The sequence below is a fragment of the Hypanus sabinus genome, chromosome 1 (genome assembly GCF_030144855.1).
Source record: "Hypanus sabinus isolate sHypSab1 chromosome 1, sHypSab1.hap1, whole genome shotgun sequence".
In the NCBI taxonomy this organism is placed as follows: domain Eukaryota; kingdom Metazoa; phylum Chordata; class Chondrichthyes; order Myliobatiformes; family Dasyatidae; genus Hypanus; species Hypanus sabinus.
The window spans coordinates 202486379-202512791 of NC_082706.1; the positions used below are offsets into that span (position 1 = coordinate 202486379).

Here is a 26413-nt window from a genome sequence, read left to right on the forward strand (position 1 = left end):
TGGGGCACTCATCCCAGACAATAAGCCTCGCATTTTGGAGTAAATTTGCAGTATTGGTGTTTTTATCGATGTTACTAAAGGCACCTTCATTGACTTTGAGAGGTATTTTGAATCTTGAATGTGCTGTCCTACGACCATCAGTGTTGCTGCAATACCTGATGATGCTACAGCAACACCTCCATCTCCCCTAACTTTAGCAAGGATCAAGTTGATGATAAATGTCTTGCCCGTTCCTCTTGGTGCATCAATGAAGGTTATTGAAGAGAGATTCCTTTCCAAACAGTCACACACATGTTCATATACTTCTCTTTGCTCATTATTCAATAGGGGCTCCTTCTGTTCGTCTGTTCCCGCTGTTCGTCTCTGTTGTATTGCAGTTCACGCAATAATTCCAGATCGCCAGCATTTTGAGTAATTGTATCATTTTTTGTTGTTGGCAAGTTATATTCTTCAAGTGTTTTGCCCAAGTTCTCAGGTTTCTCTTGGAAATACAGAAGAGCTTGTCCATGATGCCTCTCATTGATCATGATATTAGGATCATTGATAGTTCTCCTCTTCATTTGTAAGAAATCTTCAGACATTGCATTCTTGAACTGCTTCCATAATTGCTGTGGATTGTTGATTTCAGTGTTTGTTAGCAAGACATCAAACAAATCTCTCATTGCTCTGGGCATTCGTGTTCACTCTGCTTCTTCCATAGTTTGCTGCCAATGATCGTCAGCTTGCAACAATCCTCTCTCTCTGCAGATGTCTTTGAATAATGGAAGGATATCTCCATCATGTTTTTTAATGATTTGAAAGATACTGGTCTCTTTATGAGATGAAGAGGTCTCAAATAGTAGAAGTCACCACTTACTGGAGAAACGGTATACACTCGACCCAGAACATTTGCTTCAAAAATCCCGAAGTACTCCTTCACTCTTTTCCCCATTCTCCTTTCCCATCTCTTATTAGTCCAAGTGTAGAATCTGGGAATATCTGCATAGTACAGGGTTCTTGCAAATGGATCGCAATTGCAAAGATCCGTGAATTCCACTAAAGTGGTTCTTGCCATATCATTATCCAGTTGCACAGCAGCATTATCTTGAAAGAATACTTGATGCTGTTGGGGAAGGTGCACTTGAAGGCGAACAATGGCAGGTTCCCTCTCGTGAATTGGAAATCCAAGTATCGATCCGACACCTTCAGAGGGCCCAATATATCTGCCTGTCAAATACTGTGTGATTTCGTCTTCTCTATTCACTGCAAAAATTGCCTGATTACTCAAAGGTGGAATCAGCTCTGTGAGCATTGTGAGGCGCTGCTGAGGCATTTTAAGTTAGCGCATTTTAAGTCGATTTAGCCAAAAATAGTGCCGCTGTGGTGCACCGTTTGCGCTATTTGGATGTCACAAACAGATTGGCAGAGCATGAGAGTTTTAGTAGTATATAGATAATGTTGGTTTGGCAACAATTGGATAGCTGCATATACCTCTGATCATGACACTCTGGGAAAGACATGATTGTAATGGAGATTGTATAGAGGGAATTCATTATCTGATGTACAATATTTCAGTTACAAGGAGAGACTCGAAAAACTGGGTTGGTTTTCCTTGGGGCAAAGCAGGCTGATAGAAAATTTGACAGAGGTGAACAAAATTATGAGAGGCCTAGATGCTCTATGGGATGTCTGAAACTAGGAGACATAGAAGCATGTTAGAATATGGTGACAATCAAGTTCAAGTTTATTGATATTCTCTTGTTTTGTGGATGTCTGTGAAGAGTATGTATTTTACTGCATACTATATTCACTCTATAAAATGTTAGACCATAAGACAAAGGAGCAGAAGTCAGCCATTTGGCCCATCATGTCTGCTCCACCATTTTATCATGAGCTGATCCATTCTCCCATTTAGTCTCACTCCCCCGTCTTCCCTCCATAACCTTTGATGCCCTGGCTACTCAGATACCTATCAACCTCTGTCTTAAATACACCCAATGACTTGACCTACACTGCCGCCCGTGGCGTCAAGTTCCACAGATACCCCACCCTCCAGCTAAAACAATTTCTTGGCATCTCTATTCTGAATGGGTGCCCTTCAATCCTTAAGTCATGCCATCTTTTACAAGATTCCCCCACCAGGGGAAACAACTTAGCCACATCCACTCTGTCCATGCCTTTCATCAATTGAAATGTTTCTATGAGGTCCTCCCTCATTCTTCTAAACTCCAAGGAGTACAGTCCAAGACCGGTCAAACATTCCTCATATGTTAAACCTCTCATTCCTGGACTCTTTCTAGTGAATCTTCTCTGAATCCTCTCCAACGACAGCACATTCTTTCTTAAATAAAGAGCCCAAAACTGAACACAGTACTCCAAGTGAGGTCTTACCAGTGCTTTATAAAGCCTCAACATCACATCCCTGCTCCTATACTCTATTCCTCTAGAAATGAATGCCAACATTGCATTCGCCTTCTTCACCACCGACTCAACCTGGAGGTTGTATCTGTCTTGCACCTTCCTCCCTTATCGCATAAACTCCAGCCACTACTGCTCTGCCGTCCTTCCTGCTAGTGTTCCTTTCCAGTCAACTTTGGCCAGTTCCTCTCTCATGCCACTGTAATTTCCTTTGCTCCGCTGAAATACTGACACATCAGATTTCAGTTTCTACGAATTCTCTCTCTTGAGATCCAGTGACGACCTGATTCTCCCAGTCCACTTGCATTTTAAAATCCCCCACAATTATCATAACACTGTCCTTCTGGCAAGCCTTTTCTATTTCCTGTTGTAATTTGTAGTCCACATCACTTCAGCTGTTAGGACGCCTGTATATAACTGCCATCAGAGTCCTTTTAGCCCTGCGATTTCTTAGCTCAACCCATAAAGATTCTGCATTTTCTGATCTTATGTCACCTCTTTCTAATGATTTAATATCGTTTCTTACCAATAAAGCCACGCCACCCCCTCTGCCTACCTGCCTATCCTTCCGATACACCATGGATCCTTGGATGTTGTGCTCCCAGAGACATGTATCCTTTAGCCACGTATCAGTGATGGCACAATATCATACCTGCCAATCTGTAACTGTACAACAAGATCATCCACCTTATTCCTTGGGCTGCGTGCATTTAAGTATAACACCTTAAGTCCAGTATTTGGTACTTTTTGCTTTGATTGCAATGCAACTCATCCAAATGGCTGCAAATTTGCCCTATCACCTGCCTGTCCTTACTGACATCTTTACTGCACACTATCGTAGATTTATTTCTGTTTTTCCCCTCCTCCGCTCTATCATTCTGGTTCCTATCCCCTTGCCAAATTAGTTTAAACCCTCCCTAACAGCTCTATTAAGAATGTTGGTCCCCTTCGGGTTCAGGTGTAACCCGTCCTTTTTGAACAGGTCATACTTCCCGCAGAAGAGATCCCAATGATCCAAGAATTTGAAGTCCTGCCCTCTGCACCAGTCTCTCAGCCACGCATTCATCTGCCTGATCCTACTATTCTTGCCCTCGCTAGCACATGGCACAGATAGCAATCCTGAGATTACTACCCTGAAGGTCCTGCTTCTCAGCTTCCTTCCTAAGTCCCGGAAATCTCTCTTCAGGACCTCCTCCCTTTTCCTATCCTTGTCATTAGTACCAACATGTACCAAGACAGCTGGCTGCTCATCCTCTCCTTTCAGAATATTCTGGACCCGATCCAAGACATCCTGTACCATGGCACCTGGGAGGCAACACACCATGTGGGTATCTCTGTCAGGCTCACAGAATCTCCTGTCTGTTCTCCATCTCCTGTATGTTCTGTGATAATAAATTTTCTTTGAACTTTGAATAGTTGGAATCGGGAAACATATGTTTCGAGTTGAGATCCTGCATCAGGTATGAATGACAAGTCCTTCATTGTACCTCTCTACATGTGGCAATATTAAACCAATTTACCAGTTATTTTCTGTAAATGACATGATTGAAATGTTTTGCCAAGTTGGGAACCATTCATGTCATGTCTCCATCTCAGCAAAAAGAGATTGTAATGAGGAAATATCTCAACTGCAAAAGTGATTCATTTTCTTGGAATAGAAATCTGTTTCTCGTGTCTCCCTGCTCTTATTCATATTCTCTTTCCCCAATATACGCAAAACTATATACACAAAATTATCGATTTATTTTGCAGTAGTGTGAAAGTAGTTAGTTTCTGTGTTCTATATACTACCTGTGTAACAAATGAAGTAAAGTTCAGAGTAAATATAGAGCTTGGTATTCACTCTGTAACCCTGTTTTCTTTGGCAATTGGTTTATTTTTGTCACAGTGAAAGCTTTATTGGCATGCCATTCAGACAGATCATTCCATTCATCAGTACAATGAGATGAGGAAGGAGAAACAGAATGTGGAATATAGTGCTACAGTTACTGAGAAAGTCAAGTTCATGTATATTGTCATTCAACCATATACATGCACACCACCAAATGAAACGATTTTCCTCTGAACCAAGGTGCACATCACAGTGCATATTATTCACATACAACACAAAGTAATGTTACCACAATAACTTAAATAATAAGGTGATTTTACAAAAGTTAGAAAGTAATAATATAATGCTACTGGCACTTTACATGTGATGAGACCTGGGTGGTGGCAGAGAGTTCAGTAATCTCACGATCTGGTGGAAGCAGCTGTTTCCCATTGTAACAGTTCTTGTCCTAATGCTATAGTATCTCCTGCCTAACGGTAGGGGGTCAAAAAGATTGTTGGACAGATGGGAAAGCTCATTAACAATGCAAAGGGTGCTGCATACGCAGCCTGATAAATATCATGGACGGGTGGAAGAGAGACCCAACAATCATCTCACCAGTCCCTGTAATCCTTTGTGGTCAGATGCCTTGCAGGTCCTGTACCAGACAGTGATGAGGCTGATCAGGATACTCTCAATTGTGCTCCTGTACAAATTGATTAAGATGGGAGCAGGGTTGCCACTCTCAGCTCAATCTCCTCAGGAAGTGGAGTCTCTGCTGTACTTTCTTCACTAAAAAGGTGGCGTTGAGAGCCTAATTAAGATTGTCCATTAACTCCCAGAAACTTGTTGCTCCTAACTCAGCTAGACAAAGAAATTAAGGGCCATGATGAGGTAGGCTTAGTGATCACCTATACATAGTATAACACCTGGACTGGGGGAGTGGTTTCAACAAATCCCAGGAACAGCATCTGAGAACTTGGTCCAGAAAAGCGAACTACTAGAAACAGCAAGGATACTGCGCCAAACCCTCAAGCTCCCTGGCCTCTGGTTGAGGACCTGAGATTGAGGGAAAAATACACATACACACCACCCATAAGAGGTGAGAAAAATAGATACAGTCAGCCCTCCTTATCTGCAAGAGATTGGTTCTGGGACCCCTCGTGGATACCAAAATTCGAGTATGCTCAAGTTCCTTATTCAATGTGTCTCAATGCAGTGGATCTTAGGACCCAGCAGAATCCCAGACCTTTTTTTAACCTGTCTCAGTGCGGTGGACATTAGGACCCAGCAGTAGAGATCTGAATCCGCAGTGTTTCTGTTTATGAAAATAATCACGATAACAATTGAAAATAAAGTGGAAATAATAAAGCAACTGGAAAGAGGTGAAACACCATCGGTCATTGGAAAGGCATTAGGCTATGTCGGTCAACGATCGGAACAATTTTAAAGGATATAGTGAGAAAGGCTCTGCCCCGATGAAAGCTACAATTATCACTAAGCAACGCAGTGGTTTAATTATTGAGTTTTGGGGTCTTGGGTTTTTGATCCTCCACATGAACCAGGCATGGTGCAGAGCGCACTTGGGAGCGATCTGTCACTAGATTGTACTCGGGAACTTCCGTTCCTGAGCCCAGTGCTGAAACATATGTTCTTAAGTGTTTTATATGCTTAGAAAGGTAAAATATATACTATATACGAAGGCAAACATTTCACTAACTGACGCTAAATAATACTGGATGTACCTGTTCCGACTTACTTAGTAAGAAAACTTACGATTTTTTTTCGATCCCGATGCACGATAACCCACGCACATCCTCCCGTATACTTTAAATCATCTCTAGATTACTTATAATACCTAATACAATGTAAATGCTATGTAAAATAGTTGTTATACTGCATTGTTTAGGGAATAATGACAAGGAAAAAAAGTCTTTACATGCTCGAACAGCAAGGGCTGGAAGAGCACGCCAGGTTTTCGCGATTGGTTGAATTCGCGGATAAGGAGGGCCGACTGTATATATATAAAGTTTAAGTTAAATAAATAGTGCAGAAAAGAGAATAAAAAGTCGTGAGGTAGTGTTCATGGATTCAATGCCTAATCGGAAATGGCGGGGGGAAGAAGCTCTTCCTGAATCATTGAGTGTATGTCTTCAGGCACCTGTACTTCCTCCCTGATGGTGTCCTAGGTGATGGGGTTCCTTAATGATGGATGTCGCCTATCTAAGGCCTTGCTTCTTGAAGATATCCTGGATACTGGGGAGGCTTGTGTCCATGATGGAATTGACTTGAGTTCACAACTTTCTCCAGCTTATTTTGATCCTATGTGGTCCTCCCCTCCCTCCCAAATACCAGACACTGATACTGCTAGTTAGAATGCTCTAACTAGCATCTGTAGACATTTGCGAGTGTCTTTGGTGACAACCAAATCTCCTCAAAATCCCTATGAAAAATGCCGGCTGTTGTGCCTTCTTTGTAACTGCAATGATGTGCTGGGCCCAGGAGAGATCCTCAGAGAGGCTGACATCCTGGAATTTGAAATTGCTTCCCCTTTACACTGCTGATCCCTTGTAGAAGACTGGTGAGTTTCCTCACCTTTTTGAAGTCCACAATTAATTCTTTGGTCTTACTGACATTGAGTGCAAAGTTGCTCAGTGACACCACTCAACTGGATGATCCTGTGCGACTTCTTGTCATCATCTGAAATTCTGCCAACAATAGTTGTGTTGTCAGCAAATTTATAGATATCATTTGAGCTGTGCCTAACCACACAGTCATGGCTGTAGAGAAAGTAGAGCAGTGGGCTAAGTACACATCCCTTAGGTGCGCCAGTGTGTTGATTATCAGTGAGGTTAAGATGTTATTTTCAATCTACACAGATGAGGAAATTGGTGATCCAGTTGCTGAAGGAGGTACAGAGGCCCATGTTTTGGTGCTTTTTGATCAGAACTGTAGGAATAATTGTGTTAAACACTAACTTCCAGGGGCACCATTAAGAAGGTGACTTGTTTGAGAACCTCTGATGGATATTTTCAGATATTCCCATTTTTGACTGCTACTTCTGAAGTCCACAGCTATAGCCATGGACAATAGAGTAAGCAACATTGTTTTCAAGTATTTTGAAAATCTATGGTCACTCAAGGTTGATGAATCTTAGATGGTAGTCTCTGGTCGCAAGTTTGGTTCCCTTTAAGACAGAAGAGAGGATGCTGTGCTATTTAAAAGTTTGTCTAAGGAGAAGTGGGTTTTGACTTCCACTATTGACTATTCTGCTGGCAAACGTACAGTTTCTGGAGAATAAAATTGAAGATCTTAGAGCAAGATTGCTATACCAGAGGGACATCAGAGACTTACGTTTTTTGTTTCTCGGAATCTTAGTTAACTTCGGCTATTCCGGACACAGCAACGCAGCTTACTGGTTTCACAATTCACTGCCAAGATAGGACAGCTGAGTCTCTGTAGACAGTGATTGATTCTCTTGATAGACTGGGCTGGGTTTACCACTTTTTGCAATTTCTTACCATCTTGTGTCAAGCTATGATGCAGCCAGGTATGATTCTTTATGATACACTGTAAAAATAGGGAGGCAGCAACAGTGAGATACTGAATTCCTTTAGCCTTCTGAGGAAGGAGCGGGGCTGGTGTGCTTTCTTCATTCACCTTGGTGTCCACATGGCTTGAACATGGTAAATTCTCAACCACTTCCATCTCTGTACCATTGATAGAAGCAGGGAAGTAGAAGAGATCCAGGTACAACTTCCAAAATGCCATCTTGCATGTGAAATGGCAATTCCAGACCAAACTTGAATGATTGAAGAATGGTAGGGCTTGAATGCTATCACCTCCTACAAAGTGAAATCAAGTGACATAGGTGACAATATGGTTTCGCTCCCAGATGAGCTCAATGCCTTTTGTGCTCGCTTTGGTCATCAAAACATGGAGGCACCTTCAGGAACTCCCACAGCCCCCCGATGATCCTGTGATTTCTATCTGTGATGCTGACATGAGAGCATCTTTCATGAGGGTGAACCCATGGAAAGTAGCTGGCCCAGACAGGGTACATGACCAAGTACTAGAGACCTAGACTGATCTACTGGCTGAAGCATTCATGATATCTTTAACCTCATGCTTCAGCAGTCTGAGTACCTACTTGCTTTGATTATACTGGTACCCAAGAAGAACGTGTGTATTTGCACAGTTTGTTGTCTTTTGCACGCTGGTTATCTGCACTGTTGAGTATGGTCTTTCATTATTTATATTATGGTTATTGGATTTATTGATTATGTTCACAAGAAAATGAATCTCAGGGTTGTATATGGTGACATACATATATTTTGATAATATACTTTGAACTTTAGATAGCAGAGGGACTGGAGGGTTGGCGTTGTTGTGTGCCATGACCAGCCTCTGGAAGCATTTCATGATAATAGGTGTCAGACCACTAGACAGTAGAAATTAAGGCATGTTACTTCAATTTTCTTTAGCACCATGAATTTGATTGGCGTTCATAGAGGTTAAACATGGCTTGGCACTCCTGCCAGCTGTATGTACGTAGGATCTGAAGAAACGGCCAGGATTCCATCCAGGCCAGTTGTTTCCCATGGGTTCAGTCCCAGCAGGCAGGACTGATATCTACAATGGTGACCTTCGCTGCATGCACAGCAGAGGCTGTCAGGGCTTCTAGTGTCATTTCATCAACCTGTTATTCAAAACATGCATAGAAAATAAACGAGCTTAGCAGAGAGGGATACCTTGTTGCCAATGATACCACCCGACCTGGTTTTGTAGCCCAATATATCATGCAACCTTTGCCACAACTGACAGAGCATAGAACAGAACAACAGAGGAACAGGACTTTCTGCCTACACAATGTCCTTATCCTTCCACTTCCCTCACATTCATGTGCAGCTTCCACTCTGTGCAAAAACTTGCCCCCCCCATCTTCTTTGAACTTGCCTCCTTAAATCTTAAATGCATGCCACTTGGTGTTGTCAGTTTGCTCTGTGCCTCCCATTATAAACCTCTCTGAGAGTTCCCCTCAGCCTCCTGAGAGGGGAGATCTGAGTTTGTCCAACCTCTCATTATAGCACATGCCCTCCAATCCAAGCAGCATCTTGGTAAACCTTTTCTGCACTCCCTGCAAAGCCTCGTCATCCTTCCTGTGATGGGATGACCAGTACTGTATGCAATGCAACAGATGTGGCCAAACTAGAGTTTTATAAAGCTGCAACATAACTTCCTGACTTTTGAAATCAATGTCTTTACAGATAAGGGCAAGCATGCCATAAGCCGCCTTAATCATTTTATCACCTGTAGCCACTTACAGGGAACTGTGAACTTGGGCCCCAAGATGCCTTTGCTTATCAACACTATTAAGAGTCTTGCTAATTTGGTTTGGCATTCTTTGTTGGCATCCACAATTAGTTTACAAAGATCATACCTAGATTTTTGGAGTAGGTCATGGTCACCCATTTTAAATACTTAAGACCTGAACTTCAGTTGGGAGTGAGTCTCTCAGTTTGTCCAGTTTCTGGTCGGGGAACACTTGGACTAACTTCATCAATATGTAATGAGCCATCACAAAGCTGAAGAAAGTGGGTGATATTTCTTTTTGTGTGTAGAGATGTATAAAAATTTCCATCTTACTAACTTTTAAACAAGCCCATTTTTGCTGTTTCTTTGAAATCTTTTTGTCAAACGAGAAACTACAATACTGCTTTCAAAATGACTGAGCTTGGAGCACAAATTTTGTATTGAAGTACTTGTCATTGTATGACCAGCTTATTTATTTTTTAAGGTTTCATTGCTGCTCTTCTCAGAATCAGATTTATTGTCACTGTCATATGACGTGAAATTTGTTGCATGAGATTCGGCCAACATTGGTGTCATCGGAAAATTAAAGCTGGCCTAAAAACTGTGCCTCACCACAGTCTTGAAGATAGACAAGAGTGTGTGTGTGACCTCCGTCGGTTGTGGTTGACCATGGGTACTGTGTCTCTGGTAATCAGTGAGAGTGGCCTCTCCAGGGTGCAAGCCAGGGCAGAGTTGATATGGAGATCCATCTGTTGCCCATGCAGTGAGACCCCCCCCTCTCCATGCTGATGATGGGTCCAAAGGAACGACGAAAGTCGATACAGTTTGGTGCCAGCAGCATCGCTGGAGTTGCCGTGCCAGTGCTGGGTACAGTAGTCAGCTGCCTTCGGGACTCCGACTCCGGAGAGAGTAGGGTAGTGGAATAAGCACACATCCTTGAGGTGACCTGTGTTTATAGTGAGGAAATGTTTTTACTGATCGGCACTGACAGGTCTCACAATAATGAAACTGAGGATCCAGTTGCAGAGAGAGATGCAGAGGCCCAGGTTTTGAAGCTTGTTTAGTATTGAGGGACTGATGGTGTTGAACACCAAGCTGTAATCATTAAACTGACCTACAGTATGCCTTTTGGTTGTCTAGTGCTCCAAAACAGAGTGGAGAGCCAATGAGATTGCATTCACTGTAGACTTGTTGCTGTGGTAGGTAAATTGCTGCAGCAGGTCCAAGTCCAGGCCCAAAAATAGAAATGAGTTAAAGATTTATATGTTTATTAGAGTCTGTAGTGGGCAGCTCTGGTTAAAGTATGTGCAGCCCATAGTACTTGAATAATCTCTACAAAAGTGGTCTGCTTGGCTGACACTGAGGTACTGATACTATTTGTCTTCAGTCCCAAACTCTGTTTCAGAACATTTTTTAATATTCTGTAGATTTCTCACAAGAATCAAATGAAGCAGGGGTTGACTGAATAATTATATATCAGAAGGCAAATTCCCTTGACAGAATGACACATCTACTGCATTGACCAGGTCGATTCCTAAAAGTTAAATTGTGAGACTTCTATATAAGGGATTTCTGAAGTGTAAAAATCAAAATAATGCTGCCTCCACCATACTTTATAGTAGAGATGGTGTTACCTGGCTAATGCACAGTATTAAATTTATTCCATATGTACTGTTTAGTGTTGAGGCCAAAAATTTGCAATTTATTCACAACCGACTATAAGACCTTCTTTCATGTCTTTACAGTATTTTCCAAATGTCGCTTTGCAAAATCTTTACACAAAGGATATGCTTTTTTTAAGCAGTATGTATAGTGTCAATCTGATGCTGCATATCAGTCAGATGACAGAAACATAGAAAACCTGCAGCACAATACAGGCCCTTCAGCCCACAATGCTGTGCCAAACATGTACTTCCTTTAGAAATTACCCAGGTTTACCCATAGCCTTCCATTTTTCTAAGCTCCATGTACCTGTCCAGGAGTCTCTTAAAAGACCTCATCATATCTGGCTCCACCACCATCAATGGCAGCCCATTCCACACACTCACCACTCTCTGCGTTTAAAAAAAAACTTACCCCTGACATCTCCTCTGTACCTTCTTCTAAGCACCTTAAAACTGTGTCTTCTTGTATTAGCCATTTCAGCACTGGGAAAAAGCATCTGACTATCCACACGATCAATGCCTCTCATCATCTTATACACCTCTATCAGCTCGCCTCTCGTCCTCCGTCACTCCAAGGAGAAAAGGCCAAGTTCTCTCAATCTATTCTCATAAGGCAGCCTCCCCAATCCAAGCAACATCCTTATAAATCTCCTCTTGTAAATCTCTGCCACTTTCTATGGTTTCTACATCCTTCCTGTACTGAGGTGACCAGAACTGAACACAGTACTCGAAGTGGGGTCTGACCAGGGTTCTATGTAGCTATATCATTGCCTCTCGCCTCTTAAACTCAATCCCATGGTTGATGAAGGCCAATTCACCTTATGCCTTCTTTACCACAGAGTCAACCTACGTAACAGCTCTGAGCGTCCTATGGACTCGGACCCCAAGATCCCTCTGACCGACCACACTGCCAAGAGTCTTACCATTAATATTATATTCTGCCGTCATATTTGACCTACCAAAATGAACCAGGTCACACTTACCTGGGGTGAACTCCATCTGCCACTTCTCAGCCCAGTTTTGCATCTTATCGATGTCCCGCTGTAACCTCTGACAGCCCTCCACACTATCCAAAACACCCCCAACTTCTGTGTCATCAGCATATTCACTAATCCACCCCTCCACTTCCTCATCCAGGTCATTTATAAAAAAACACAAAGAGAAGGGGTCCCAGAACAGATCCCTGGGGCATACCACTGGTCACCGACCTTTGTTGGAATATGACCCATCTAGAACCACTGTTTGCCTTCTGTGATCAAGCCAATTCTGGATCCACAATGCAATGCCCCCTTGGATCCCATGCCTCCTTACTTTCTCAATAATCCTTGCATGGGGTACCTTATCAAATGCCTTGCTGAAATCCATATATACTTCATCTACTGCTCTACCTTCATCAATGTGTTATTCACGTCCTCAAAAAATTCAATCAGGCTCGTAAGGAACGACCTGCCTTTGACAAAGCCACGCTGACTATTCCTAATCATATTATGCCTCTCCAAATGTTCATAAATCCTGCCTCTCAGGGTCTTTTCCATCAACTTACCAGCTACTGAAGTAAGACTCACTGGTCTCTAATTTCCTGGGCTATCTCTACTCCCTTTCTTGAATAAGTGAACAACACCTACAACCCTCCAATCCTCCAGAACCTCCCCAGTCCCCACTGATGATGCAAAGATTATTGCCAGAAGCTCAGCAATCTCCTCCCTCACCTCCAACAGTAGCCTGGGTTACATCTCATCTGGTCCCGGAGACTTATCAAACTTGATGCTTTCGAAAAGTTCCAACAAATCCTCTTTCTTAATGTCTATATGCTCAAACTTTTTACTCCACTCCAAGTCATCCCCACAATCGCAAAGATCCTTTTCTGTAGTGAATACTGAAGCAAAGTATTTATTAAGTACCTCAGCTATCTCCTCCAGTCCCATGCACACTTTTCCACTGTCACACTTGATTGGTCCTATTCTGTCACATATTATCCTCTTGCTCTTCACATACTTGTGGGATGCCTTGGGATTTTCCTTAATCCTGCTTGCCAAGGCCTTCTCATGGCCCCTTCTGGCTCTCCTAATTTCATTCTTAAGCTCCTTCTTGCTAGCCTTATAATCTTCTAGATCTATAGTATTGTGTACTATAGTATATAGCAGAATATAGTATTAATGGTAAGACTTAATGGTAAGGATCAGAGGGATATTGGGGTCTGAGTCCAAAGGACGCTCAAAGCTGCTGCGCAGGTTGACTCTGTGGTTAAGAAGGCATACGGTATATTGGCTTTCATTTATCGTGGAATTGAATTTAGGAGCCAAGAGGTAATATTGCAGCTATATAGGACCTTGGTCAGACCCCACTTGGAATACTGTGCTCAATTCTGGTTGCCTCACTACAGGAAGGATGTGGAAGCCATAGAAAGGATGTAGAGGAGATTTACAAGGATGTTGCCTGGATTAGGGAGCATGCCTTATGAAAACAGTTTGAGTGAACCTAGCCTTTTCTCCTTGGAGCGACGAAGGATGAGAGGTGACCAGTTCGAGGTGTATAAGATGATGAGAAACGTTGATCGTGTAGATAGACAATAGATGTAGGCCATTCAGCCCTTCGAGCCATCACCACCATTCAATGTGATCATGGCAGATCATCCACAATCAGTACCCCGTTCCTGCCTTCTCCCCATATCCCTTGACTCCACTATCTTTAAGAGCTCAATCTAACTCTTTCTTGAAAGCATCCAGAGAATTGGCCTCCACTGCCTTCTGAGGCAAAGCATTCCCTAGAACTACAACTCTCTGGGTGAAAAAGTTTTTCCTGAACTCCATTCTAAATGGCGTACCCCTTATTCTTAAACTGCGGTCTCTGGTTTTGGACTCCCCCAACATCGGGAAATGTTTCTTGCCTCTTGTGTGTCCAATCGCTTAATAATCTTATATGTTTCAATTAGATCCCCTCTCATCCTTCTAAATTCCAGTGTAGACAAGTCCAGTCGCTCCAATCTTTCAACATATGACAGTCCCACCATCCTGGGAATTAACCTCGTGAACCTACGCTGCACTCCCTCAATAGCAAGAATATCCTTCCTCAAATTTGGAGACAAAAACTGAACACAATACTCCAGGTGTGGAGATAGTCAGAGGCTTTTTCCCAGGGCTGAAATGGTTGCCACAAGAGGACCCAGGTTTAAGGTACTGGGGAGTAGGTACAGAGGAGATGTCAGGGGTAAGTTTTTTATGCAGAGAGTGGTGAGTGTGTGGAATGGGCTGCTGACAACATTAGTGGAAGTGGATACAATAGGATCTTTTAAAAGACTTTTGGATAGGTTCATGGAGCTTAGAAGAATAGAAGGCTATGGGTAAGCCTAGTAATTTCTAAGATAGGGACATGTTCGGCACAACTTTGTGGGCCAAAGAGCCTGTATTGTGCTGGAGGTTTTCTATGTTTCTATCTCTATCATTACCTAGTTTTTTGAACCTTTCGTAAGCTTTTCTTTTCTTCTTGACTAGATTTTCAACAGCCTTTATACATTACAGTTTCTGTACCCTACCATCCTTTCCCTGTCTCATTGGAACGTACCTATGCAGAACCCCAATGCAAATATCCCCAGAATGTTTGACACATTTCTGCCGTACATTTCTCTGAGAACATCTGTTCCCAATTTATGCTTCCAAGTTCCTGCCTGATAGCCTCATATTTCCCCTTACTCCAATTAAACGCTTTCCAAACTTGCTTGTTCCTTTCCCTCTAATGCTATGGTAAAGTTGATAGAATTGTGATCACTATCTCCAAAATGCTTTCCAACAGAGAGACCTGACACCTGAGCAGGTTCATTTCCCAATACCAGATCAAGAACAGCCTCTCCTCTTGTTGCTTATCTAGATATTGTGTCAGGAAACCTTCTTGAACACACCTAACAAACTCCATCCCATCTAAACCCCTTGCTCTTGGGACATGCCAATTAATTTTTGGGAAAGTGAAATCTCCCACACGACAACCCTATTATTATTACACCTTTCCAGAATCTGTCTCCCTATCTGCTCCTTGATGTCCCTGTTACTATTGGATGGTCTATAAAAAAAACACGCAGTAGAGCTATTGACCACTCCTGAAAAACAACTACCCGAAGCTCACTGCCAGAGCAAGCTATGTATGGAGTGACTTCAGATGAAGAAAATTGATATTGATATCCTTGAGTGGCCCAAGTCAAGAGTCCTGACCTTAATCTGATCCAACATTTCCAGCAAGACCTCAAGATTGAGATCCACTACTGCTCCCCAACTAACTTGGCACAGCTTGAGCAATTTTGCAAGGAAGAACGGAAAAATCTTGCTCCATCACATGGTACAAAACTAATAGAGAATTATCCAAAAACACTACTGGCTACACTAGCTGTGCGAGGTGGTTCAGCTAACTACTGAGCAAAGGGGGGTGGGGGGTGAAAACTTTTGAACAGCTAACTTTTCAGTTTTTCTTGACAATTTCCCTTGTTTTTTCAGGGTTCTACTGTGAAAAAAGCAGCATTGGTTCATAAATAATAAGACCTGGTTTTAATACTCATTTATGTGATCAAAGGGTTGGGGCAGAATAATTTTCAAGGCACTGTATAAACTTGAAGAAATTGGCATCACAATATTTTCAGTGTGGGTTGAGTCACTCAAATGAAATGGAAACTGTTTTCACAACAGGGTAAGCTGCATTTGCAATGATGTAGAAATTTGTTAAGCTGCCTCAAAAACACTTATTGTACCATTTGACCTGAATTTTTCCATTATTTTATTTAATGCTCAATTCCAGCTTCCATAGTATTTTGCTTTTTGAAATATTAGCTCCCGTTGTCCATTGCTGTCACAATAATTCATTGAATGCTATCACTTATTTATTGGTGAGGCTCATGCTGCCCACAGATGGATGCAGGATGACAAAATAGTTGTCATCAGGCCTTTCACACTCAGGCATCTCCTGTATCATTGACATGAATTTATCAGGCACTTCTCCAATTGCATGTCATATTTTGAGTGTTTAAGGATTGGAGTCCTTGAAGGATGCATTTATAATTATATTTTCAGTGTAAACTGACTTCACTAATCAATCAACTTGAAGTCCCTGGAAATGATGTCAAACTCTTCTCATTAACCTAGTTCATTTTTCTTTAGACTTGAACTATTACTTCATTTTAATTTTACATCTCGGTGCTTATTTGTGAGCAACTCTCAACCACTGGTCTATATTGTTACTGACTGCTTATGATGCCAATGGTGTTTAGGGCAGCAATGATAGTCTTCCATCTCCAACAGCCCTTGTACACCACGGTTCCTGTACCCTACCATCCTTTCCCTGTCTCATTGGAGCATACCTATGCAGAACGCCACGCAGATATCCCATGAACATTTTCCACATTTCTGCCATACATTTCTCTGAGAACGTCTGTTCCCAATTTATGCTTCCAAGTGGGACGTGGGAGCATGGAGGAACATCGGGAAATCTCCAGGAAGACCTTCTTCGTTGCTGCTGCTGCTGTGAGGTCCGGGACTCTGCTGGGAAGAATAGGCCCCCAGTCCTCGGGGTAGCATTGCCGATGGCCGTTGGCAGGGCCGTCTTAATACACTCGGCAGAGGATGGTGCTCGGAGAAGCTGTGCCGGAGGGGATGGTCGTTGTCTCGGAGGTTCGACAGACTCGGAGTCCGCTGCGGTCAGGTCACTTTCGGTGTGTGCTGCGTCTGTGAGGTTGAGTTCGACGGAGCTTTTATTGTGTGCTGCGTCTGCGAGGCTGAGTCGGGCAGTGCCGTGGAAGTCCGTAGTGGGGTTATTCCCTTCTGCTGCCGGCATGGGATGGCAAGTCTGTCGGGACCCTGGGGACTTGTGGAAACTGTGTGGTGATTTCTTTTGAACATAGAGTCCTTTAATATCTTTGGACTATTTTTACTGTGCCCATGGTCTATTTTTTTATCAATTATGCTATTGTTTGCACTGTTGTAACTATGTGGTTTTGTGCAGGTCTTGTAGCATTAGTTTTTGGTCTTGTTTTGTCTGGTGGATTTGGAGCTCCTTTCCGGGGAACGCACTAAGACGGTAGCGCGATATTAATACGCAGCAGCCTCTCCGGACTCTGGATTGGGGATTGCCAAACGTTATGTGGATTTTCTAGTGTAGTCTGTTTTGTCATATGCTTTTGTGATATCATTCTGGAGGAACGTTGTCTCATTTTTTAACTGCTTTGCATTTGTGGTTTCTAAATGACAATAATGTGAATCTGAAGTTCCTGCCTGATAGCCTCATATTTCCCCTTACTCCAATTAAATGTTTTCCTAACTTGTCTGTTCCTATCCCTCTCCAATGCTATGGTAAAGGAGATAAAATTGTGATCACTATCTCCAAAATGCTCTCCTGCTGAGGGATCTGACACCTGACCAGGTTCATTTCCCAATACCAGATCAAGTCCAGCTGCTTCTTTTGTAGGCTTATCTACATATTGTGTCAAGAAAGCTTCCTGAACACTTCTAACAAACTCCACCCCATCTAAACCCCTTGCTCTGGTTAGAATCCAATCAATATGGAAATTGAAATCTCCCACCATGACAACCCTGTTAGTATTACACTTTTCCAGAATATGTCTCCCTATCTGCTCCTCAATGTCCTCGTTACTATTGGGTGGTCTATAAACAAACACCCAGAAGAGTTATTGACCCCCTTCCTGTTCCTAACATCCACCCACAGAGACTCAGTATACATCTCTCCATAGCCTCCTACTTTCTGCAGCCATGGCACTATATCTGATCAGCCATGCCACCCCCCCCCCCCCCACCTCTTTTCCCTCCCTCCTTCCCTGTCCTTTCTGAAACATGTAAAGCCTGGCACACTTAAGTAACAATTCCTGCCCCTGAACCATCCAATTCACTCTAATGGCTAAAACACCACAGCTCCCAAGTGCTGATCCATGCTCTAAGCTCATTTGTTTTGTTCATAATATTCCTTGCATTAAAATAGACACGTCTCAAACCATCAGTCTGAGCGCATCCCTTCTCTATCACCTGCCTATCCTCCCTCTCGCACTGTCTATAAACTTTCTCTATTTGTGAGCCAACCGCCCCTTCCTCCGTCTCTTCAGTTTGGTTCCCACCTCCCCCCCCCAACAATTCGAGTTTAAACTCTCCCCATAAGCCTTAGCAAACCTTCCAGCTGGGTTATTGGTCCCCCTTGGATTCAAGTGGAACCTGACCTAATATATAGGTAGAGTATGTGGTAAAGAAGGCAAATGGAATGTTGGCATTTATTTCAAGGGCAGTAGAATATAAGAGTAAGGAGATAATGCTGAGGCTTTACGAGAGAGGCAGCATTTGGTGTATTGTCAACAGTTTTGGGCCACATATTTTGGAAAGAATGTGTTGTCATTGGAGAGAGTCCAGAGGAGGTTGATGTGAATGATTTAGGGAATGAAGGGGTTGACATATGAGGAGCATTTGGCAGAATTTGGCCTGGAGCCACTAGAATTTAGATAAGGTGGATGTGGAGAGGATGTTTCCTATGGTGGGGGTATCCAGAACTTGAGGGTACAGCCTCAAAATTCAGGGGCGACCATTTAGAACACAGGTAAGGAGGATTTTTTTGACCCAGAATAGTGGAATACTCTGCCACAGACTGTGATGGGGGCCGTGTCCATAGGTAGATTTAAAGTGGAAGTTGGTAGTTTACTGTTTGGTCAGAGCATCCAAGAATATGGCGACAACGCAGATATTTTGAGTTTTGTGGGATCCTGGGTGGAATGGCGGAGCAGACTCAATGGACTAATTCTGTTCTTCTGCTTTACAGTCTTTATTATGAGTTTACAAAGTAATTATTCCTTTAGTTGGAATGCTGACTCAATTATGTCTGGTATTAATATTGAAATCAGAATTCACTCTCCTTTCAGAATGGATTTTTTAGTGAGAGTTGCTTCAAAACATGAGATAATTTATCATGTTTTATAGAAATCACTTTAATTCCAAATTGAGTTTACTACCCTGAAGATTATTTAACTTAATAGTAAAAATATTAGTACTCTAATAATATTGTGTGGTAAAAATGACCTTCCTTTTGGCTTTTGTAGGTGCATCAAAAGATGGAGCGCTGGATGAAGATGATTTCACAAGGGCATTTAATGATGTGCCTACTGTGCAGGTAACTGTATGAATTATTATGGTTGGATTTTTGGTAATTAAAAAATATATACCTGGTAACATTTGGGGTTATGATTTTTTTTTGCATATGTGTTTTATTAGGACATAGAGAGGATTTAGAGTGCGTTTTCCCCTCTCACATCTCCATTGAGTTCCAGTGTGCAGGATCGCAGGAATGCCAGTTTGAAATATCTTTCATTTTCAGAAGTCAAAGTAACTACAGTAATTATCACTATTAAGTGCCATGTTGTATGACATGGGCATTCATGGTCTTTCCATGACCATGATTGTTCTTGGCAAATTCTTCTACGGAAGTGGTTTGCCATTGTTTTCTTCTGTACAGTGTCTTTAGAAGACTGGTGACCCCAACCATTCATCAATACTCTTCAAAGTTTGTCTGTTTGGCATCAGTGGTCACATAACCAGTTGCTCCATGACTTCACGTGACTGTGTGTGAGTGGGGGGGTTGCTATGCAGGTGTTATACTGCCTAAGGATAACATGCCTTATACCTCCTTTGGTAGAGATGTATCTCCACCCCACCAACCTCTACGACAGTAAAACACTGTTAATACAATTACTATATTTAGACACGTAAATCGCTTATAAAAATCTTACATATAATGTACTTTCTACTCACCCACTAAGGGTGTCTTTTATAAGAGTGGTGTAGTAAAACAACCTCTCACTCAATGTCAATAAGACCAGGAAACTGATTGTAGACTTCAGGAGAGGGAATCCAGAGGTCCATGAGCCAGTACTCATCGGAGGATCAGAGGTAGAGAGTGTCAGTAACTATAATTTCCTGAGTGTCACTATCTCTGAGGACCTACCCTGAACCCATGTAAATATAGTTGTGAAGAAAGCATGACAGTACCCCTACTTCCTCAGGAACCTGTGGAGATTCAGCATGTAATCAAAAACCTTGGCAAACTTTTATAGATGTGTAGTGGAAAATGTGTTGACTAGCTGCGTAACAGTCTGATACAGGAAAACTAATGTCTTTGAATGGAAAATCCTCTATAGATTTGCTAAGTATGTCTTCAGAAAAAGAATCTCAGGGTTGTATGTTATGGCATGTATGTACTCTGATAATATATTTTATCTGAGAAGTATGAGAAGAGCAAGAGGATAAGATGTGAGAGAGTAGGACCAATCAAGTGTGACAGTGGAATAGTGTATATGGCACTTTGCTTCAGTATTCACTATGGAAAAGAATCTTAGTGATTGTAGTGATGACTTGCAGCAGACTGAAAAGCTTGAGAACTTAGATATTAAGTAAGAGGATGTGTTGGAGCTTTTGGAAAACATCAAGTTGGATAAGTCTCCGGGACCAGGCAAGATGTACCCCCAGGCTACTGTGGGAGGTGAAGGAAAAAATTGCTGAGCCTCTGGCAATGATCTTTGCATCATCAACAGGTACGGGAGAGGTTCCGGAGGACTGGAGGGTTGAGGATGTTGTTCCTTTATTCAAGAAAGGGAGTAGAGATAGCCCGGGAAATTATAGACCTGTGAGTCTTACTTCAGTGGTTGGTAACCTGATGGATAAAATCCTGAGAGGCAGGATTTATGAACATTTGGAGAGGCATTATATGATTAGGAATAGTCAGCGTGGCTTTGTCAAAGGAAGATCGTGCCTTATGAGCCTGATTGTATTTTTTGAGGATGTGACTAAACACATCGATGAAGGTAGAGCAGTAGATGTAGTGTATATGGATTTCAGCAAGGTATTTGATAAGTTACCCCATGCAAAACTTATTGGGAAAATAAGGAGACATGGGATCCAAGGGGACCTCGCTATGTGGACCCAGAATTGGCTTGCCCACAGAAGGCAAAGAGTGGTTGTAGACAGGACATATTCTGCATGGAGATCGGTGACTGTAACGTTCTCCTTCGCGTGTACTAATAACGCCGAATTCAACGTCGAGATAAACCAGTCAATGAAACCAGATCGCAGTAAGATTAACCATTTACTGTTCACTCTTCACATTAACATATGGTGAAAACTGTTGATAAAACAATACAAGATTGATACAGTATTTGTTCCTTCCTTAATATCACATTTCAATTGTAAATACTTGTAAAGGTGACTATAACTACATTACACTAAGGTGCAGTATACAGGGAGAGTTTACCTGCTCCATTGACTACTTTAAATACACTTCCATGCAAACTATCCGCAACTCTTTAACTAACGAAAGCATAAACATTATCGACCGTCGTTACTTCTAACAGGATCGGCATTAACATCTTAGTTCAATATATCGATTATCTATTAACTTACAGCGTTGCTCTCACTGTGATTTCTCATGCCTGCAAAACAACTTCTGCTCAGGTGTGCTTCGTGGTGAGCCCCCACCCTCGCGTTAATTTCAAACCGGTACTTTCCCACAAGACGCGGCGAAACCGGATGTGACGTCATCGCATGCCGATATATTTTACATGCAATGAATATACTTTAAACACTTCTAATTCTAACTAGAAAATACTATAAAATGAATTACTAAGCGAAAATATTATAAACTAAATAACTGTCGTAAAGACAGCACAGTGACCGTTGGTGTGCCTCAGGGATCTGTTCTGGGACCCCTACTCTTCAAGATTTTTATAAACGACCTGGATGAAGAAGTGGAGGGATGTGTTAGTAAATTTGCTAATGGCAAAAAGTTTGGAGGTGTCATGGATAGTGTGGAGGGCCCTCAGAGGTTACAGCAGGACATCAATAAGTTGCAAAACTGGGCTGAGAAGTGGCAGATAAGTGTGAGGTGGTCGAGTATGATGGCAGGATATAGTAATAATGGTAAGATTCTTGGCAGTGTGGAGGATCAGAGGGTTCTTGGAGTCTGTAGGACATTCAAAGCTGCTGTGCAGTTTGATTCTGTGGTTAAGAAGGCATACAATGCATTGGCCTTCATCAACCGTGGGATTGAGTTTAGGAGCCAACAGGTAATGTTGCAGCTATATAGGACCCTGGTCAGACCCCACATGGAGTACTGTGCTCTGTTCTGGTCACCTCACTACAGTAAGGATGTGGAAACCATAGAAAGGGTGCAGAGGAGATTTATGAGGATTTTGCCTGGATTGGGGAGCATGCTTTATGAAAACAGGTTGAGTGAACTCGGCCTTTTCTCCTTGGAGCAACGGAGGATGATCGTGTGGATAGTCAGAGGCTTTTTTCCAGGGCTGAAATGGCTGTCATGAGAGGGCACAGTTTTAAAGTGCTTGGAAGCAGGTACAGAGGAGATGTCAGGGTTGAGTTTTTTATGCAGAGAGTGGTGAGTGTGTAGAATGGGCTGCCAGCAATGGTGGTGGAGGCAGATATGATAGGCTCTTTTAAGAGAGTCCTGGATTGGTACATTGACTTCGAAAAATAGAGGGCTATGGGTAACTATAGGTAATTTCTAAGGTAAGTACATGTTCGGCAGAGCTTTGTGGGCTGTATGGCCTGTATTGTGCTGTAGGTTTTCTATGTTTCTAAGAGTATAAAGATTCCCCACCATTTATAATAGTGTTATAATGACAACTCTCATTATGAGTTGTCTTTGTTTTCAACTTGCTCTAAGCATTCAGGATTCTGTCCAAGTTTTAGCAAGACAGCTCAGTGCACAAGCTAGTAGAGTGCCTGCCTTTCAATTCCAGTAACATGGGCTCTATACTGACCTCTCCTGTTGGCTATGTGGTGTTTGCACTTGCATTTCATAAATTCTAACATCTTTGAAAGCCGTTTGAAAATCAGAGAAATATAAGTAATATAAGAAATATAAGTAATAATCTGAATGATCTCTGATCTGTTCAAAATTATGTACTAATTTTGACATGTTGGTTAATTATCCTCCCTAGCCTAGCAATTTTTCTGTCTTAAGATTATATGTACTGTATTTGTGATAGTAAGGTTTCTGATCTTGCTGAAGTGATCGCTTGCATTTCAGATTTTCTCCAATCGAGAACTTGAGGAAACATTGAACAAAATCCGAGAGATACTGTCTGATGATAAGCACGACTGGGATCAGCGAGCCAATGCGGTAAGTTGTGGCTGTGATTGTGGAGGATGTTGACACTTAGAAATATTTTTTCTCTTACACATAGCGTTGAAAGGCCAAAATGAAATTTGAAGCTTCCTTCTGACAGGATATATATAAATTTTGTGATCATATCCTGTTTCAATAGTCCAATTTATTTTTCCATAATGTCACCATATAGCTGTGAGATTACTTTCGATTCAGTGTCGATCAATCAGACCTTGTCATGAAATTAGAAAGTGAGTGGTGTAGTGAGGGTTTATTTTATAGCTAAGATATGTTGGGCCAGCTCAAGCCAACAATTGGTTGTTCAAGATTTCATTTGTTCAATCCAAGGTGAGAGCAGAAGTTCAATGGAATTATCTAGTCTGCCCTTTTAGGTCCATACACACAAAAAAAAATTTGTAAAATAGATGCGTTAACACCTTGATTGAGTTATTGTTACTTAATGTACAGCCTTGGGTATCCTCAAGTGGCTCAGCAATATCTTGTAACTACATAATCTCATCAGGTAAATGTATCTGAAGTAAAAAAAATTATACTTGTACTTGCAAAATGTTTGCAAAAAATGGAGGGAAGGAGTTGAAGCAGAGCTGGCAGGTGATAGATTTTTTAAAAAAAGATTAGTTTCATTTGTCACATATTGAAACATACAGCGAGTGTGCTGCTTGTGTCAACGACCAATACAGTCTGAGGATGTGCTGGGACAACCCTCCAGTGTTGCTGTGCTTCTTTTATCGATATAGCATGCTCATAATTTACAGTTCTAAACCATATATCTTTGGAATGTGGAAGGAAACTGGAGCATCCAGAGGAAACCGACACGGTTACAGGAAAAATATACAAACTCCTTTCAGACAATGCTGTAATAGTGCTGCTCTACTGTGGTGCCCATGGATAGGTGGATCTAGGTGAGGGGAGCAGTTGTTTGATAGGTAGAAGATGGGAGAGTGGAAATAGAAACAGAGCTGGGAGGTGATGGGTGGAAGTGACTGTGTCTCTGTCAACTGTTCAGCCTGGCTAATTAGCCCCAAACCCACTAAATCATTAGGGAAATCCCAGCCAGCAAATGATTGAAGACTATTTTCTTTTTTCCTTTTAGCTCAAGAAGATTCGATCACTACTAATTGCTGGAGCTGCAGAATATGACTGCTTTTTCCAACATTTAAGATTATTAGAAGGAGCTTTCAAATTATCAGCGAGAGATCTCCGGTCACAGGTTGTCAGGGAAGCTTGTATTACAGTAGCGTAAGTATCGTTGGACACATGTTCAACGTACTCTGAAATATCTCTTAATTTTTTACAGTAGGTATGAGAAACTGAAGTTTTATGTCTTGGGTATAGGCTTCCCTTTTTATTTATTTACTTATTGAGATACAGTGTGGAATTGACCATTCCAGCCCTTCAAGTCACATTGCCCAACAAATCCCCGATTTAACCCTGGTCTAATCCACCCAGCAGGTGATAAAAGTGGGCCCCCTCACCTCTGCCCCTCTGATCCTCAACACCGGTGCCCCTCAGGGCTGTGTACTAAGTCCCCTCCTTTACTCTCTGTTTACCCATGACTGTGTAACCACCCACAGCTCCAATCTGCTAATTAAATTTGCTGATGACACTACCCTGATTGGCCTAATCTCAAATAATAATGAGGCAGCCTACAGAGAAGAAGACGACCCTAACACAGTTGGGTCAAGAAAACAACCTCTGCTTCAATGTTGCAAAAACAAATGAGCTGGTTGTGGACTACAGGAGGAAAGGAGACAGGCTAGCTAGCCCCTATTGATATCAATGGATCTGGGGCTGAGAGGGTGAACAGCTTTAAATTCCTTGGCATAAACATCACCGAGGATCTCGTGGTCTGTACATACCGACTGTGTGGTGAGAAAAGCACAACAGCACTTCTTTCACCTCAGACAGCTGAAGAAGTTTGGTATGAGATCCCAAATCCCTTCTATAGAAGCACAGTTGAGAGTGTCCTGACTGGCTCTATCACTGCCTGGTATGGGAACTGTACTTCTCTCAATCACAGGACTCTGCAGAGAGTGGTGCAGACAGCCCAGCGCGTCTCTAGATGTGAATTTCCCACCATTTAGTACATTGTGGATGACACCAAGATAGGTGGAGGAGCAGGAAGTGTTGAAGAAACGGAAAGGTTGCAGAGAGACTTGGTCAGTTTAGGAGAGTGGGCAAAGAAATGGCAGATGAGATACAATGTTGAGAAATGTATGGTTGTACATTTTGGAAGAAGAAGCAATTGGGCAGATTATTACGTAGATGGGGAGAAAATTCAAAAATCTGAAGTGCAAAGGGACTTGGGGGTCCTAGTGCAGGATACCCTAAAGGTTAACCACCAGGTTGGATCGGCAGTAAAGAAAGCGAATGCTATGTTGGCATTCATTTCAAGAGGAATAGTGTATAAAAGTAAAGAGGTGTTGATGAGGCTCTATGGGGCACTGGTGAGACCCCATTTGGAATACTGTGTGCAGTTTTGGGGCCCCTATCTTAGAAAGGATGTGCTGATGTTGGAGGGAGTTCAGAGAAGATTCACGGGGATGATTCCTGGAATGCAGGGACTAAGATATGAGGAGCGTTTGTTGGCTCGTGGATTGTATTCATTAGAGTATAGAAAAATGAGAGGGGATCTCATAGAAACATTTCGAATGTTGAAAGGGTTGGACAGAGTAGATGTGGAAAGGCTGTTTCCCTTGGATGGTGAGTCCAGGACAAGAGGTCACAGTCTTAGAATTAGAGGGTACCCATTTGAAACAGAGATTAGGAGAAATTTTTTTAGCCAGAGGGTCGTGGATTTATGGAATTCATTGCCACATAGAGCTGTGGAGGCCCAATCATTGAGGGTTTTTAAGGAGGAGATTGACAGGTATCTAATTAGTCAGGCTATCAAGGGACATGGGAAAAAAGCCGGAAATTGGAACTAGATGGGAGAATAGTTTAGCTCATGGTGGAGTGGCAGAGCGGACTCAATGGGCCAAATGGCCTGCTTCTGCTCCTTTGTCTTGTGATCTTGTGATTTACAGAGCAGGTATGTAAATGTGCCCAAAGGATCATTGGGTAC

The 26413-nt window shown here is 42.2% G+C and overlaps 1 protein-coding gene across 8 annotated transcripts in view; it reads left to right on the forward strand.

Annotated features, from left to right (window-relative positions):
- The window catches only part of clasp2 (cytoplasmic linker associated protein 2), a 376943-nt gene that overhangs the window by 169842 nt on the left and 180688 nt on the right, over positions 1 to 26413 (forward strand). For all 8 annotated transcript variants that reach the window (XM_059984319.1, XM_059984334.1, XM_059984325.1 and 5 more), the window contains 3 exons: positions 19253 to 19323; positions 23251 to 23343; positions 24443 to 24588. In XM_059984319.1, coding sequence (XP_059840302.1) covers positions 19253 to 19323; positions 23251 to 23343; positions 24443 to 24588 — 310 coding nt within the window. The remainder of the gene's footprint in view (positions 1 to 19252; positions 19324 to 23250; positions 23344 to 24442; positions 24589 to 26413) is intronic.